Genomic DNA, 19,001 nt, shown 5'->3' with positions numbered 1-19,001 from the left:
CCAGTCCATACAATGATTTTATTAAGATCATCAATTATATGCGTGCTGCTACGCCTCATGGACACTTACTAGGTGTTGCCTTAGCCTTTTAGCAGTTAGCACACTGTTGGCCACAGCCTCCTTAAAATTTTCTTGGTTCCCTTGACTTCTGGGTTTCTTTGTGGACTAAACAGGAGTTATGCTTACTTGGGTTTCAGTGAATTGACCTTTAAGTTCTAAATTTTATGGCAACATTTGTTCTTCAGAAGGCATGTTTCAACAGATTCTTTATGAGTGCCCATTTTTCAGAATTTAAAAGTGTAATTTTCTCTATAAGTGTATTTATAAAAAAAGCTTTTTGATTGTTAGTTTATGTTTTTAGGTTTTGTTTTTTTTTTCTTTGCTGGTGAATGAATGGTGAGAGGCATATTATTTCAAAATTGCTGTTGTAGGGGCACCTGGGTGGCTCAGTTGGTTAGGCATCTGCCTTTCGCTCAGGTCATGATCCTGGGGTCCTGGGATCGAGCCCCTCCTGCTTCTCCTTCTCCCTCTGCTTGCTACTCCCCCTGCTTGTGTGAGCATGCTCTCTCTCTCTCTCTGCCAAAGAAATAAATAAAGTCTTTAAAAAGAAATTGCTATTGTTGTTGTGGTTTCTTTCCTCCTCCTTCGTTTTCTTCATCTTCTGTATTTTTTTATCTGTGACTTAGATCCCGTGACAGATCTAAGAGATGAAATTATTCAGATGTGTTTTATACAGTGGAAAGTGGACAAGTATGCCAAGTTACTCATGGTTTTCCAGTAAATATATTCAACACTAAAATGAGAATAATGTTTTTCATGATATTTTCTGTTATGTTCCATTACGAAATATTTTTCCCTGGATTAAAATTATTTTTGGTGCCCACCCATGTTCTAATAAAAATACCAAATATTTGTTGATTTATTATGTGCTAAGCACTTTAAAGACATAATTTATTTAATTCTTATAATAAGCTCTGAAGTAAGACATTTTATTTTTCCCATTTTACAGATTGGGAAACTGATGCTTATTTTGTGCTGGGCAATCTTCTTTATATATACATTGTTAGTGTTTTATAGATATAAAGAAGTTAATACACACACACACACACACACACACACATACACACACACAAATCTAGCTATATGTTATAAATAATATGTATAGAAATATATTACATATTTATATAATATATAAGGTTCTTTATCCATATTGACTTTTTAATTCTTATAACAACCCTATGAGGTAGGTTCTAATATTACTCTTTTTTACCCAAGAGAAAACTTAGGCACATAAAAGTTCTTCAACTTGCCCAGGTTTTTTTTTTTTTTTTTTTTTTTTTAATTTTATTTTTTATAAACATATATTTTTATCCCCGGGGTACAGGTCTGTGAATCGCCAGGTTTACACACTTCACAGCACTCACCATAGCACATACCCTCCCCAATGTCCATAACCACACCCCCCCTCTCCCAACCCCCCTCCCCCATCAACCCTCAGTTTGTTTTGTGAGATTAAGAGTCACTTATGGTTTGTCTCCCTCCCAATCCCATCTTGTTTCATTTACTCTTCTCCTACCCCCTTAACCCCCCATGTTGCATCTCCTCTCCCTCATATCAGGGAGATCATATGATAGTTGTCTTTCTCCGATTGACTTATTTCGCTAAGCATGATACCCTCTAGTTCCATCCACGCAACTTGCCCAGGTTTATGCTAAAGAGTGAGTGATAGAGACAAGAACTGAAACTGAGCATTCTGCTTTTAGAGCCTGACTTCTTAGCCATCATCTCTATGGCTTCTCTAATCTAGTTTTATTACCACATTCCTTGCTTTCTGTGATATACTCAGCCACTCATCTATTCTGTCTTCTCCTCAGCCATGCAACATTTAAACCCATCTCTGCTCGAGGGCAGGTATCTGTGTGTGTGTTAGGTATCTGTGTGTGTATGTATGTAGTAATAACAATTTACATAGCACTACATATTTTTGAAGAAAACCCTATTGCATTGCTTCTGCATGCCAACTTGAGTCAAATGTTGCATTCCAGAGGCCAGTCTGGTCCCATCCATAACCTTTGGTTTTTTGTTAGGACCAGTCTGCCCCAAGGCTTCTCCCGGATAGTTCTCCAGACCTTCCCCGCAAATGGATGCAGGCCCAAGGCTGAAGATTCTTGAGAGAATACTAATTTGATTCTTCAGCTCTTTGCCAGGAATTCTGGCCAGTTTTTCTTTCCTGCAACAGTTCTGGTTCTTAGTTCTGTTTTATTGGCACTGGCTATAGGCAGCTAACACTAGGTGCCAACTATGGTTCCTAAGCCTTTGCTACAACAACCATTAGCTGATTTAAACCCTACATTAACCCTGTGGGGGAACTATTATTAATACTGAATGTCAGGATGCTGACATTAAGATTGAGAGTATTTAAGTAGTATGCCCAATATCATACAGCTAATGAATAAAAGAATGGGCATTAAACCTTTGATCTTTCATACTTTTTGTGATGCAGCTAAGAGTGTCAGCCACATAGAAGGAACTCATTATGTTCCTGTATCTTTTTAAAGAGACACACTTGTTAAATGTACAAGGAAATGACTTAAATGTAATTAGGAATTAATAAGAGACATATTTCTCAATTTTTTTTAGAAAAAATACATGAGATGATCTCAGAGTGTTTCGATAATTAAAGATGGATTTCAATTAATTATCCTTAATTTTTTTAGAGATGAAATAGGAGAATAAATGAGATTTTTAAAAAAGAACTATTTTTGCTTCATTTTTTTTTCCATTGCAATTTCCAAGTAACTTTGAATATTGAAGCTTGTGAAGAAAAAGGCCTTATTGAAGTCTTGGGCAAATACTGCTATAAGTGGGAGAGGTCTTTAGAGGAATTTAAGGAATGGTGTTGGAAATATCTCTAGTATGCCAAATATAAACTCTTCAGGGAAGCTGAGATTTAAGTAGTTTTCCTACTTTACAGTATTACTAGTTAGTGTTCTGAGTCACGGAGGGAAAGGGGAAAGTTTTTTTTAAGTTGAAATGAATGCTGTTTCCTATGGAGTAGGTTTTCAGTAAAAAAAAAAAAAAAAGGTTGAAAATATGAAGAATTTTCCTTTGGGCATCAGCATGACCCGTGTAAAGTAATGTCTCGGTTACCTGATACAGTATCACTGTCTGGGATTTCCTGCCACTTGACCTTCCTCTGTGAATATGATTCCCCTGATGTGGTCTAGGATTCTCTCGGAATGAGGAGTCCCTGGATGGCATAGTATTTGCCTTTATATAACGGTCCAGTACAACATTATGACCACCCTATATTATTTTTTTTCTAAAGATTTTATTTATTTATTTGAGAGAGAGAGAGAGAGAACATGAGAAGGGAGAAAATCAGAGGGAGAAGCAGACTCCCTATGGAGCTGGGAGCCCGATGTGGAACTCGATCCCAGGACTCCGGGATCATGACCTGAGTTGAAGGCAGTCTCTTAACCACCCAGGCAGGCACCCATGACCACCCTATTTAAATTACACATCCCTCAATCACTCTGTTGCCTCACCTAATATTTCTCAGTACCTGACAGGAGTTACACATACACCGACATTGAGACTTGGGAGGCTAATTTAAATATCAGTTATTGGGCAACTGACTGAAGATATTATTTATTATAACAAAATAAATAAAAATGGCGATAGAGTCTTTCATGGGCTCTGTTGGGGAAAATCAGGAAGAGATACTTGGTGGGGAATTGCTGGCCATATCAGTGAGTGTGAAGGCCTTAAAGTAACCAATCTGTACACACACACACACACACACACACACACACACACACACACACACAGGAATATTACTCAGCCATCAAAAAGAATGAAATCTTGCCATTTGCAATGATGTGAATGTACCTAGAGGGTATAATGGTAAATGAAATCAAGTAGTTAGAGAAAGACAAATACCATATGATTTCACTCATATGTGGAATTTAAGAAACAAAACAGATGAACATAGGGAAAAGGGGAAAAAAAAGAGAGAGAGGGAAGCAAACCATAACTTTCTTAATCATAGAGAACAATCTAAGGGTTGTGGGATGGGCCGATGGGTGAGGGATGGGCTAGAGGGGTGGTGGGTGTTAAGGAGGCACTTGTGATGAGCAGTGGTTGTTGTACCTAAGTGATGAATCACTTTATTCTTACCTGAAACAAATATTGCTCTCTATGCTAACTAATTGGAATTTATAAAAACTTGAAGTTAAAAAAAAGAAATACATACTACAGTGCAAAAAACTCTGCCAAGTTTATTTGTATACGGTGCTTAGAACACCAAGTATTAAATGTGGCGGCGTTAGCATCCAAGGTCAATAGTGTATTGCCTTTTGCCACTTGATGCTATGTTGACTGTGGCTACAGAGGGCACTTTTATGGTAGTAAATCAAAGCACTAGGTTTAGAATTTGCTACTTTATTTTGTTATTGTGTAAGTAGCTTGTTTGTAAAAATACCTGTTTTTGTCCAAAGCCTGACATAGGGCAGCAGATTATTTCAACTTTCTTTTAGTGACGTGGTAGGGACTGCTTGTGGACTTGACCCAAGATTTACATTATAGTATATATTATGAAAGTAAAAACTTATTTGAATATTTCCCACATTGCTTTTTTTTTTTTTTGTATTTTGCAAAGTTATTTTCCAGCTTGAGTGAGTATAAAAACAATCACTCAAAATCAAAGTATTGCCTTTCCTAGTACCCTTATGTTTAAACTCATATTAAAGTGTTCTAAACTTTGTTGAGCATACTTAGTGTATATTTACTTTATGCAATGTGAAGTTCTCAGTATTCATGATCTATATATAATATGGATTGTGAAAATGTAGTGATTTTCTTTTGTCAAGTTTATCCTTGCTTTTAAATAATTTTTTTAGAAAGAGTTGAAACTTTCATCCATTCATTTATTTGTTCAATATACATTTATTGAATTTCTGTTATGTGGTATTCAGTACCCCTGCCTCAGCCAATGTTATGTAATTAAAGACTACATTCAGAATCTGGGGGGACACTTCTTAGTTTATTTACTATGTAGTGGTAGAATGACATTAGAATCTCAGGTTCCAAATTTAGCCTTAGTCATACCTTTGTCCCTGTGCTTCGTTCTGTGATATGTTCCATGAGAACATGCAATTTAAAATTCTTCCTCCTACAGCGGAAGCGTGCTGGGCCCATAAAATTCTTCCTCCTACGAATGTTAGTATCACTTTAAATTCCCAAGAAAAGATATGTAGGCTAAAAGAATAGCATACATGGGATAGAAATAAAGATGAATGCTTTCCAACTAAGAATTTTGTGGCCTCATGTATTGGGAACGTGTTTTCATATGGTTCTGTGTAACTATACACTGTGTGGAGTTTATAAATACCAAAGCAGCTGTGGTTTAACTAACAGACCACTAGGGAATCGGACCATGAAGACTCAAATCCCAGCCATGTCACTGGCTGGGAGCATAAGCTTATACAAGGCATACTCATTCTGAACATCAACTTCCTGATCTTCATGATGAGCATAACAATTTTTGTCCTATGGTATGGCTATGAAATAATGTAGTGGAAAGTTTCTGGTTCTTAAACACTAACTAGATTTTTTTTTTTTTTTTAAGTTCTCTTCTATTCCCTGAATTATTTTTCTTTCCTCTGAGATAATTGCCCACTTTTATGTCTGTTTGTTTCAGGTTGTAAACTTTTCTCAAATCTCTGATGACTTTTGACGGTCCCTTCATATTTAAGAATAGGGCATCTGAAAAATTGACCAGCAATTGTGTGTAAATAGTCAATGCTGGTCAACTGTCAATCTTTGTTTTAGAATGAGTTGGGGGGAGGGGGAACTGCCTATTACACCATGAACACATAAATGCTACAGTTGTTGGACTGGTGCCCTCCAAACAATTTATTCAGTTTTGTAAAAGAAGAACATTTCCATTTTCAACAGGAAATAAATGCTTAGCTGCTGGACATTTGGCACATGGGGATAAGTAACAAGGTTTCACGGAGTTCCTTGACTCTAAGTGCTACATATTTTCCATTAATACCCACTATTTTCATCCTGCCCCCTTCATTCCTGCTCTAAGTCTTTATAAGATTCTGTGAGGATATTAACTCCCGGGAGAAACCCAGGACCCTCCAGTCCTTATTCTTCGATATACTTTCTGCTTTATCAAAAACAAGGGGATTAGGGGGCCTGGGTGGCTCAGTGGTTTAAGGCATCTGCCTTCAGCTCAGGTCATGATTTCGGGGGGCCTGGGATCGAGCCCTGCATCTGGCTCTCTGCTCAGCAGGGAACCCACTTCCCCCTCTTTCTCTGCCTGCCTCTCTGCCTACTTGTGGTCTCTGTCTGTCAAATAAATAAATAAAATCTTAAAAAAAAAAACAAAACCCCAAGAGGATTCAATGAATATATGCACATTTAATGGTGAGCTTATCTCCCCACTTCCAACCTTCCTCTCTGACATGGCTCCTAAGATGCTGGCAGCCAAACATTTATCCAATGGGGAAGACTGAAAGTCTCTGGCAAATCTCATCAGCCCAGGAAGAAAGAGGAAATAATGCTATCAGTGGTTCCCCAACAGAAAACCCAGCCAGATCACCTAATGTTAAAGTTCATGGTCAACAAGCCCCACATATTTGCTAAAGCATCTGGACAGCTTTTTAGTCCCTGAACATTAAACATAAATAGGCATCTCTTGAATGACCAGACATCTGAGGAAAACCTCTAACATGAAAGATAGAGAACAAACAGAAAACAAAACACAATATTGCCTATGCAGGGAAAAAGAAAGAAAACAGAACAAGCAAAATCCTATCATTTAATATTCCAAGAGAGAAAAGATATTACCTTCCTGAAACAAGGGATATTCGGAGAATGAGTAACAACTCTTGAAAATCAAAAACATGGTAGAAGAGGGGCCCCTGGGTAGCTCAGTTGGTTAAGCATCTGCCTTTGGCTGGAGCCATGATCCCGGAATCCTGGGATCGAGCCCCACATCAGGCTCCCTGCTAAGTGGAGGTCTACTTCTCCCTCTCCCTCTGCCCCCTCCCCTGCTCATATGCTCATATGCTCTCTCTCTCTCTCTCAAATAAATAAATAAAATCTTTTTTTAAATGGTAGAAGAAATAGTAAACTCAATAGAAGGGTTGGAATATAAACTTAAGGTAAATACCTGGGAAGTAGAGAAAAATGTTAAAAGGATGGAAGACAGGAGAGAAAAGACTAGAAATTTAGGGAACTAGTCCAGCATGTCCAAGACCAGGATGGTAGGAGGTGTGGAGTGGACAAAAGCAATGAAACAAGCCACGAAAATTTCCCAGAATTGAAGGACACAAGATTCTCGATTGGAAGGTCTGCCAAATACCTAACACAATAGATAAAAATAGTTTCGTCCAAAAGCATGTCATCATGAAAGTTTACTACAGACCAAAGAAAAGATTCTACAAACTTTCAGAGGGGACCAAAAAAAGCCCAAACAGGTTATATGCAAACAAATAGGAATTAGAATGGATTTTTAAGACTTGAAAGTTCCCACGTAACCTTCTTGAAGAATCTCCAAAAGGACGTGTTCCATTAAAAGGACGAAGGAATGAAAGAGAGGAAGGCAAAAGATATAGGAAACAGGAGCTCCAATGTGGGGAAAAGTGGAAGGGTTTTCCCAAGAAGACAGCTATGTCCTGGCAATAGGGGTGTCAGTCCAGATGGGTACAGGTCAGAAGCTCTGGAAGTGGCTTCAAGAAGATGAAATTGGTAGAAAATCAGGCGTGAATGAACATCTTGAGAGATGATTCAATGTGAGTGGAATTATTGATGAGTTCATAGGAAGCTGGGTAAAAAAAAGAACCAGACATTTAACTCTAGGGGGAAATGTTATGTAGCACAAAAAAAAGTAACCATAGTTTACTAGGTGGTTCATCTCTGAGTATCATACGTAGTCACAGTAATACTAATACCAAATAGTGAATTAACCAAAGGGAAGATAGAAACATATTGGAAGAGTATATTTATGTTGATGGTGAGATCAAAGAGCTAAATCCTCATTCTCCATAAAGGAAGTAAGTAGGAATTCACTAAACTAAAAAAAAAAGTCAACAAAAAGGAAGCATGTTATTTAGAACATGAAAGTAAAATATTGAGAGAATTGGCTAAAAGAGGGTAATAATTTTTATTAACAAATCTTACAGTACTAGTTGGTATTTTATGTGCATTTGTGACTTGGATAAACAAAAGAAAAGTTAAATCGGATTATGAAGTAAATGGACTTGTATAGCCTTTTGAGAGGAAATCTTTGTATTATAATAGGGTATTTCTATGGAAATCACCATCCAAACAAAATAATCTATTTTGAATTTTCAGTATATATCAAAAAGAATCAAATGTTCTGGGTTATGTAGCTTGAAGTTAGGTGCATTCAGGATCAGGATTGTTACATGTCTCATTTATAATTATGAATTGCCCATTTATAATTATCAACACTCTTTTGCTAATAAAACTTTTGGCATTAAAGTCTCTTTTGTCTGATTTTGATATTGCTTTTAGGTAGCATTTACTTGGAATACTTTTCAATCTTTTAGCATCACTTTTTTTTAAAATTAAGGTTTATTTATTTACTTATTTATTTGACAGAGAGATCACAAGTAGGCAGAGAGGCAGGGGGGGAATCAGGCTCCCTGCTGAGCAGAGAGCCTGATGCAGGGCTCGATCCCAGGACCCTGGGATCATGACCTGAGCCGAAGGCAGAGGCTTAACCCACTGAGCCACCCAGGCGCCCCTTAGCACCACTTTTTAAGTATGCCCTTTTAAATACAATATAGAAAGACTTATGTCTTTATCTGACTAGTGAGATAACCTCTTTAAATATATCTGAAATCATAATAAATGCATTCTGTTTCTACACATCTTGTTGTTGAAGTTTTCTTTATCTTCCCTGTTCCATGCTTTTTTCCCCACCCTGTGATGCTTTGGAAGCTATAGACTGAATTTCTATTATGTGGTTATCCTTAACTCCTTTTTTTTTTTTTTTTTAAGATTTTATTTGTTTATTTGAGAGAGAGACAGTGAGAGAGAGTATGAGCGAGGAGAATGTCAGAGAGAGAAGCAGACTCCCCGCGGAGCCCGACGCGGGACTCGATCCCGGGACTCCAGGATCATGACCTGAGCTGAAGGCAGTCGTCCAACCAACTGAGCCACCCAGGCGTCCCTCCTTAACTCCTTTTTAAAATAAAGGCCAGAGTGGCACCTGGGTGGTTCAGTCAGTTAAGCATCCAACTCTCGGTTTTGCTTCAGGTCATGATCTCAGGGTTGTGAGATCGAGCCCTGCATCGGGCTCCATGCTCAGCACAAAGTATGCTTGGGGACTTCTCTCCTCCTCTCCCCCCACACCCCTGCTCCTGCCACTGCTCACGCTTACTCACACTCTCATGCTCTCTAAAATAAATAAATAAAATCTTAAAAAGAAAAGAAAGGCCATTACACATACTTTATATTGTAATAATAGAACTTGAAAACTGAATGTAGTTAGGGAAAGGAAACGTTAGGGAGTTGGCGATATTCAAAAATATATATATAACTATATAGGGCAACATTGTGGTGGGGGGGGTTGGTGAGGGAAAGGATGGGAAACCCGTAGCAATGAGAGCTGAGCATCAAAAACAGCAAGTGCCAAAACTGTTAGGGTGGCCAGCACTGACTCTTCTTTAGAGAATAGTCTTTAGAAACAATGGCACCTTCAGTTTAAACGTTGAATTAAGCTCTTGTAATTTAGGTCATCATTCAGCTTTGATGGATACTAGGAGATGGTAAATGTTGTATAAATCCATTAGAAGCCATAGAATGGAAAAAAGTCAGACAACCAGAAAGACTTCAATTATCCTATCTTGTCCTAGAGAGAGAACTAGTAGTTTGTCCATCATTACTGCAAAATTACCCTTAGAAAGCCTGAGGGGGGGTGGGGGATGGGCTGGATTAGGGTGGATTGCTGAAATCACATTTTGGGTAGGATGTTTAATGTAACTGAAGGAGATCTTTCATTTTGGAGAATAATTTAGCCCTAACAACTTCTTAGTCTGCCATGACTTTGCAATGACTTCTAATTCGTAATATAGGTGTGTTTTCATAAAAAGAAAAAATAGTTTTGAAATCTATACCCAAAATGGGACTGTGGTCCTTTCACTGCATTCTGTGGGTCACAGCAAGTCACAAAGTCATCCCAGAGTCAAAAGGAGGAACAATGGATCTCACCTCTCAATGGGAAAAGTGGCATGTGCATATAGAGAGGGAAGGAATTGGTGGTAGCCCTGTTTGGTGGCTATCTAAGCCTAACTAGTTACTTTAATTCACTCAGACTCTTGCATTCCAGCATATGTCCTTGCTTCCCTCCAGTACAGCTGACCTCACAAAGGTCTCCAATGGCTTATTTATTTATACTACATATCATTTACAGGTATCTTTCAGCATGTTACTTATATTTAAATTTTTTAAAAAGATTTTATTTATTTATTTGACCGACAGAGATCACAAGTAGGCAGAGAGGCAGGCAGAGAGAGAGAGGAGGAAGAAGGCTCCCTGCTGAGCAGAAAGCCTGATGCGGGGCCCGATCCCAGAACCCTGAGATCATGGCCTGAGCCGAAGGCAGAGGCTTAACCCACTGAGCCACCCAGGTGCCCCTATATTTAAATTTTGTTAGAAAAATTTTCAAACATACATAAGTACGCAGAATATCATAATGGATCCCCATATACACATTACCCAGCGTTAATGATTATTAACCTCAGGACCAATCCTGTTTCATCTATACCCCGATCCACTTCTCCTTTCTTACTTTATATTGAAGCAAATTCCAAGCATATTATTTCATCCATCTGTGTACATTTTAATGACTGTATGGTTATCTACTTATATATTCAGACAATTCTGTTTTTGGACATTTGTGGCTTTTATTTTTATCATTCAGATTATAACACTGCAGGGGCTCCTGGGTGGCTTAGTCAGTTAAGCTTCTCCCTTTGACTGAGGTCATGATCCCCATGTCCTGGGATTGAGCCCTGCATCATGCTGCCTGCTCAGTGGGGAGCCTGCTTCTCCTTCTCCCTCTGTGGCTCCCCCTGCTTGTGCTCTCTCCCTGTCAAATAAATAAAATCTTGGGAAAAAAAGTATAACACTGTAATCATTACCACGTATTTTTAATAAAGGAAATAACAACAGCTTTTTCCCATTACTTTGACATGTTTTCTTATTTTATCCTCACAATTTCCTGTAAGGTATGTAGAGCAGTTATATTATCCCTATTTTACACATAAGAATTTTAAAGTGCAGGGCGCCTGGGTGGCTTAGTGGGTTAAGTCTCTGCCTTCCGCTCAGGTCGTGATATCAGGGTCCTGGGATCAAGCCCCACATCAGGCTCTCTGCTCAGCAGGGAGCCTGTTTCCCCCTCTCTCTCTGTCTACCTCTCTCCTTACTTGTGATCTCTCTCTCTCTGTCAAATAAACAAAAATCTTTAAAAAAATTTTTTTAAAGTGCAGTGTCAAGCTGTTGAATAGTAGAGTAAGAATTAGCAACCAGATCTCTTGAATCTACTCCGTTCATTTTAAACTAAACCTTGCTAACTTAAAGTAATTCATAAAACTAATGCATGTATATGATAGAAATGCGCTGCTGTGTAAATATCCATTGAACATCCATTAAGTCTTAGATACAATGATAGACATGCTCCTGTTTAATCTTCATATCAATACTGTGAGATAAATGTTAATCTCTTTTACAAATGAGGAATGGAAACTCTGAGAAGTTAAATGACTTACCCATCATTACATTGCTCATAAGTAGTGGAATCTGGATTCTGATTTCAGTCTTCTTGCTTCCAACGTCAGTACTCTTTCCACTTTTCTCTACATTGATATTTCAAGGGCTACTTTTTTGTTTAAAGATTTTTTTATTGGGGTGCCTGGGTGGCTCAGTTAGTTGCCTTCAGCTCGGGTCATGATTCCAGGACCCTGCGATTGAGCCCCACATTGGGGTCCCTGCTCAGTGGAGAGTTTGCTTCTCCCTCTGCCCCCCTCTTGTGCTTGCTCTCTCCCTCTCCCTCTCTAGTGCTCTCCCTCTCTCTTAAATAAATAAAATATAAAATAAAACATTTTTAAAAATCTCAGGGATTCCTGATGGTGCCTACTATACACACACACACACACACACACACACACACACACACACATTTTAGAAAGAGACAGTGGGGTGGAGGGGCAGAGGGTAAGGGAGAGAGAATCCCAAACTCCACACTAAGCGCAGAGTCCAACAGGGGGCTTGGTCCCACAACCCCAAGATCACGACCTGAGCCAAAACCAAGAGTCAGATGCTTAACCAACTGTCCCACCCAGGTGCCCTATACTTTTTTTAATTAAAAAAGAAAAAAATGACTTTTCGAATAGGTCTTTATTTAACTTGTATTCAAAGTCATAAATATATAATGTTTTCTTCTAGCACATTTAGCCCGTTTATCTATAACCTTATAGATATAACCCTATATCCCAAGTGTTGTGAAATAGTGTACGTGTGTGTGTGTGCATGTGTGTGTGTGTGTATTAGGTGTGGTGCTTTTCATAATGGAACTAATGTTTTTTGTGTTTTTTTTTTAATGAGGTTATTGCTTGCTACCAAGCTTTTAAAATTTGAACTGTATGGCTGGTATGTGCAAGGTGTTAAGGAAGATATAAAGGGTCCTCACACATGAAGTCTGTCTTCAAGAAACTTGCAATGTAGTTGGGAAAATAGTAGAAGGAAGAGAGCCAATGCCATAGGAGTGGAAGAAACATTATTTGGCAGCAGTAAAAATACTATCCTATTCGTATATGCATAATGCTTTGCAGCGTAATTTCTTTTTTTTTTTAATATTTTATTTATTTGACAGAGAGATCACAAGTAGGCAGAGAGCCAGGCAGAGAGAGAGAGAGAGGGAAGCAGGCTCCCCGCCAAGCAGAGAGCCCAATGTGGGGCTCGATCCCAGGATCCTGGGATCATGACCTGAGCCGAAGGCAGAGGCTTTAACCCACTGAGCCACCCAGGTGCCCCTGCAGCGTAATTTCATCCAGTAATGTATAATATATTGAATATTCACTACATATGAAGACCTGCGTGTAGGTATGTAACAGTGAGGCAAAGACACAAGGCTTCTGCTCTGTTAACACTAGAAACCAAACTTTAGAAAGAGAAATCTGACCAGATATTTGTATAGTCCTTACCTTAGTTTGTTCTACTATAACTGTTATAGACTGTGTAACTTCTAAGCAACAGAAGTTTATCACAGTTCTGGAAGTTGGAGATCTAAGATCAGGGTGTCAGCTAAGTCCGGTGAGGGTTCTCTTCAGAGCTGCAGACTTTTCACTGTATCTTCACACAGTGGAAGGGGCTAGGGAGCACTGTGGGCTCTCTTTGGTAAGGGCACTGATCCCATTCATGAGGGCCCCCCTCATGACCTCATCACCTCCCAAATACCTCTCCTCCTAACCCCACCACAGGGGGTGTTAGGATTCCAACATGTGAATTTTCAGGGGGACACAAACATTTAGACCATAGCATTCATTCCATCCCTGGCCTCCCCATATCATGACTTTCTCTCATACAAAATACATTCATTCTATCCCAACAGCTGTAAAAGTCTATAAAGTGTGGAGTCTCATCTAAATCAGTTGTGGATGAGACTCAAGGTATGGATCATTCTGAGGAAATCCCTGCCAGCTGTGAATCTGTGAAATCAAACAAATTATGAGTTTCTTTTTTTTTCTTTTTTTTTTTTTTTAAAGATTTTATTTATTTATTTGACAGAGATCACAAGTAGGCAGAGAGGCAGGCAGAGAGAGAGGAAGGGAAGCAGACTCCCTGCCAAGCAGAGAGCCCAATGCGGGACTCGATCCCAGGACCCTGAGATCATGACCTGAGCCGAAGGCAGAGGCTTAACCCACTGAGCCACCCAGGCGTTCCCAAATTATGAGTTTCTAAAATACAATGGTGGGACAGACATAGGATAGATATTTTCATTCCAAAAGGAAGAAATAGGAGAAAAGGAAAAAGAAAGGTGACAATTCCTAAGCAAGTTCAAAGCCCCACAAGGCAACTAACGTTAAGTCTTAAGGTTTGAGAATAATTTTCTTTAACTAGATGTTCAGCTTTCTGGGATGGAGGTCCTACCTTCTGGACTAACTCGGGAGGGGGATAAAGGGGTGCAGGAGTCTCACCTTCTGGACCCTCAGGGCCATTTGCAGCCTTATGGCTTTGCAGGGCAGCTCTCATGGGTTGAAGTTGCATTGTGATGGTTCTACCAGTCTGGGATCCCAGGGGTGGTCCCACTCCCATGGCTTCATTAGGAATTGCCCAGGTTGGGGCTCTCTGGTGGCCTTGCCCCAGAGGTGGCACTGTGTTTGGGTTGTACGCCCACAGCTCTGGGTGGCTTCAACATTCCAAATCTAGGTGGAGGTAGCCCCATGCTTCCATGACTCTCCTGGGTAGGAGTTGGGCCCCATGGCTTTGGGCGGCACCACTTTGGTTTGGGTAGAGGTTGTGTAGCCTGTAGACACTCAAGAGATGCCCCGCCCTGGCCTGTGAAACTGAGGAGCAGCTCTGATGAGCTGGGGTCCTTCTTCTTTGTCCTGAAGAATAGCCCAATATCACAGCCATGGCTCTAAGATCCCATCCTGTGAAATCCAAGTCCAACAACTAGACTAATTCCTTCCTCTTCTGTTCACACAGACTTTTTCTTCTTCGGTTGCTACCTAACTCTCAAACCCATAATGAAACCCATATCTAGCTCTCAAACCCATACTGACCCCTTAATCAAAAGGTGGTTTGGCCACACCCTGTCCTCTCCTGAACAAGCTTTCCCACTCTTCCAACATGGACATGCTGAAAAGTATCCAGATTTTTAGGTTCTACTTCCTCTTTGATTAACAATCTATCTTTAAATCATTTCTCTTCTCGCATTTTACTCTAAGCATTCAAGAAGAATTAGGCCGTTCCTTCAACACTTGGCTTAGAAATTTTCTCAGCCAAATATCCAGTTTCGTCACTCACAAGTTCTGCCTTCCACAAAACCCCAAGAGGAGAATACAATTCAGTAAAGCTGTTTGCTGCTTTGTAACAAGGATCACCTTTCCTCTCATTTCCAATAACATGTTCCTCATTTCCATCTAAGACTTCATCAGAATGTCCTTTACCATCCATCACATTTCCACTAACACTCTGCTCACAACCACTTAGGTGCTCTCTAAGAAGACTAGGGCTTTCTCTATAGCTTTCTTTCCCATTTGCCTTCTGGGTTCTCACCAGAATTGCTTTAAATGGTCTGTTCATGGGAATATAGGTTTTTTCTATCACAGACCCCAAAATTCTTCAAGCTTCTACCAATTAATTCCAAAGTCACTTCCACATTTTTAGGTATTTGTTACAGCAGCACTCCACTCTCAGTGCCAATTTCTGTCTTGGTCCATTTGTGCTGCTATAACAAAATGTGACAAACCACGTAGCTTATGAACAATAGAAATTTATTTCTCACAATTCTGTTGGCTGGAAGTCTGAGATTAGGGGGCCAACAAGGTCAGGTTCTGGGTCTTAGACTTCTTGTATTTTCACTTGGCAGAAGAGGCTAGGGAGCTCGGTGGGATCCCTATTATAAAAGCACTAATCCAGGGCACCTGGGTGGCTCAATGGGTTAAGCCTCTGCCTTGACTCTGTCATGGTCTCAGGGTCCTGGGATCGAGTCCCGCATCGGGCTCTCTGCTCGGCGGGGAGCCTGCTTCCCCTCTCTCTCTGCCTACTTGTGATCTCTCTCTCTCTGTGTCCAATAAATAAATAAAAATCTTTAAAAAAATAAATAAAAGCACTAATCCCATTCATGAGAGTCCCACCCTCAGGACTTAATCACCATCACATTGGGTGTAAAGATTCCACATTTGGAGGAGAGGGGCACAAACCTGCAGACCATAGCAATCCTCTTAAGAAACTATTCAGTCTTTTTTAAGACTTTATTTTTTAAATATTTTATTTATTTATTTATTTATTTCTCAGAGAGAGAGAGAGCACAAGCAGGCAGAGTCAGAGAGAGAAGCAGGCTCCCCGCTGAGCAAGGAACCCGATGCAGGACTCGATCCCAGGATCCTGAGATCATGACCTGAGCTGAAGGCAGCAGCTTAACCCACTGAGCCACCCAGGCGTCCATAAGACTTTATTTTTTAGAGTAGTTTAGGGTTCACAAAAAAGTAGGGTGGTACAGAAATGTCTCCTACACATGCTCCTACACATGCATAACCTCCCTCATTACCAACATTCCCCACCAGAGTGGTAAATTTGTTACAATTGATGAACCTACATTGACACATTATAAAAGCCCAAAGTCCATAGTTTCACTCTTGGTGTACATTCCATGGATTTGGACAAAGGTATAGTGATATGTATCCATCATTATGGTATCATACAGAGTATTTTCACTGCTCTGAAAAACTTCTGTGCCTTGTTTATCCCCCACCTCAGCAGGAATCATACAACATGCAGTCTTTTCAAACTGGCTTCTTTCACTTAATAATATGCGTTTACGTTTCCTCCATGTCTTTTCATGGCTTCATGGCCCATTTCCTTTTAGTGCCAAATAATAGGTCATTGTCTGGATGTACTATGGTTTATTTATCCATTCACCTACTGAAGGACATCTTGATTGCTTCCAAGTTTTGGCAGTTATGAATACAGCTAATGTGAACATCGGCATGCAAAGTTTTGTATTGACATAAATTTTCAACTCCTTTGTATAAATATCCAAGAGTGTGACTGCTAGATCATATGGTAAGAGTATGTTTAGTTTTATAAGAAACTGCCAAACTGTCTTCCAAAGTTGCTGTACCATTTTGCATTCCCATGAGCAATGAATGAAAGTTCCTGTTTCTCCATGTCCTTGTCAGCATTTGGTGTTGTCAATGTTCTGGATTTTGGTCCCTGGAATAGGTGTACTCTTTTTTTTTTTTTTTTTCCACCAGCAGAATTTTACAGATCAGCCACTTGTTTGTGGATTTTCCTGGCAACCTCAACAATATTCAAAAATGAGGCTAAGGCTCCACAAGCAAAATTTCCCCTAATAACATAAGTAGTTACATTGTAGAGGTGACAATTATCAGCATATTGCCAGTAGAGGAAGAATACAGTGTTGGCATGTGCCTGCCAGTTGGCTTTTTGGTTTAAAGAATATCCTACACAGGAGACAGTGCTTGTCCCAATGGCTTCTACATAGTGCCATAACCTATACAGTAACTCAATAAAATATTTTAGACAACACTCCTGGCTTATTAAACATTTGAAATATTTTTACAAAAATTAAAGATGATATAAGGTCCAGAAAATACACTTAGGAAATATTTATTTATTTACCCAAATATTTGAAACCTCTTCTAGAAGCTAGATGCCTTCAATAAGTGGTCTTAAAAAATGCTGCTGTGTGGACAGGCAGTTAAATTGCCATATGTGGTGACAGTGGAATATTTCACACTTCTGTTACCCAATAGAGATATGAGACACATATGTACTTTAAAATTTTCTATTAAGCAAATTGATAAAATGAAAACTAATTTTATATTTATTGCAACATATTGAGAATATTTCAATGTGAGGCAATATAAAAAATTACTGAGATAATTTATACTTTTCATATTAGGTTTTCAAATAATATATGTATTATTGAGTTAAGAGTGTATTTTACACTTACATATCTCAATTCACTCTTCGAGTGGATCCACATTTCAAGTGCTTTTACACGGCACAATTCTATTATCCCTCAGCCTTCAGTCACTTTCTGAACCATTTGGAGGTAAGAAAACCAGTGTACTGTTGAAATAATGAATGCCCTGAGCCAGTGCACACCATGCTTTATTACTTTCATCTTTCTGGGAGTTGGTCCATTAAGAGTAATAGCCATACCTGAACAGCAGCCTTCTACTACTTGCTGAGGATTATTACACATTGTCCCTTGAATAAGATGTGCAAATGGTTTTGTATTAAATACAACTCTTCCTTCAGAATCCTCTGCATTTTCTGCAAGAACTCCAGCTTATTTGAGGCTGAGATAACTTCCAGATAACTTCAGATAACTTCCAAATCACACTTCGATCTGCACACTTCTCAGACTTGCCAAGAAGGCTGTCTTTCAAACTCTGTACTTGACAATTTCTCCTTCCACAGTCAGGTATGGAAGGTCGCCATTTATAGTGTGGCCCACATGGAAAAGTTGTGATAAAGCCCTAACAGACAACAGGTACTTTTTTGTCAACAACAGCAAATGTAGTGGGACATACAAGAAAGAACCAGTTGTAGTTGTCGCCATGCTTTTCACAGACATAATTGTAAGTTGTCCTCATCTGTAACCACATGTCATTTTTAAAAATTATTAAAAAATAATTTTTAGTACTGTAGGGCTCTTTGTCACAGTGTTTGGTCCGAGTCTCTTTCAGCACAGCCCAGTAATGCTCATTTGGATTCTCCAAGGCTGATGCAGTCAACATGGCTACTGTTATTAACATTCATGCACTGCACTCCTGAAATGTTTAATAAATCTTTTCTGTTTGGCGGGCAAAGGTGATGGTGATCATGGTTGTTACCTCTGTTGAATGGTAATTGGCCACATAGTTATTAAAACAGAGTAAATGCTCCCAAGTACCATACTGGTAAAAAACACACACGCGTGCACGCGCACACACACACACACACACACACACACACATAAGCACGCACACAGGTAAAACAAAACAAAGCAAAACAAAAATCACACACACACACACACACAGGTAAAAGAAAAAAAACACACACGCACGCACACATTTCAACACTCAGAAAAAGGAATTTAAAATTGGGGTTTATATCACAATTGTGTATTCAGTACCTGGCACATATCTCTTATGTTAATTTACATTGGGTCCTTTTTAAGGCTTTTCTTTATTTTACTTATAAATAACCATCATTTTAGT

At 39.3% G+C, this 19,001-nt stretch overlaps 2 protein-coding genes across 2 annotated transcripts in view; one reads left to right on the top strand and one right to left on the bottom strand.

Annotated features, from left to right (window-relative positions):
- Positions 1-19,001, top strand: part of LOC111155886 (pleckstrin homology, MyTH4 and FERM domain containing H2) — a 113,906-nt gene that overhangs the window by 10,151 nt on the left and 84,754 nt on the right. The gene's annotated exons all lie outside the window — the stretch shown is intronic.
- On the bottom strand, positions 17,823-18,697 carry LOC111155889 (C1GALT1-specific chaperone 1 like). The gene is given in 7 exon segments (XM_022516343.1): positions 17,823-17,881; positions 17,884-18,115; positions 18,117-18,190; positions 18,193-18,299; positions 18,301-18,510; positions 18,512-18,658; positions 18,660-18,697. Coding segments are annotated over 7 exon segments (867 nt in total).

Source organism: Enhydra lutris, unplaced genomic scaffold (genome assembly GCF_002288905.1).
Source record: "Enhydra lutris kenyoni isolate GAN:26980312 unplaced genomic scaffold, ASM228890v2 scaffoldscaffold44, whole genome shotgun sequence".
Classification (NCBI taxonomy): Eukaryota; Metazoa; Chordata; class Mammalia; order Carnivora; family Mustelidae; genus Enhydra; species Enhydra lutris.
The sequence above is the reverse complement of the archived record's forward strand: the minus strand, read 5'-3'. Positions and strand labels throughout refer to the sequence as shown.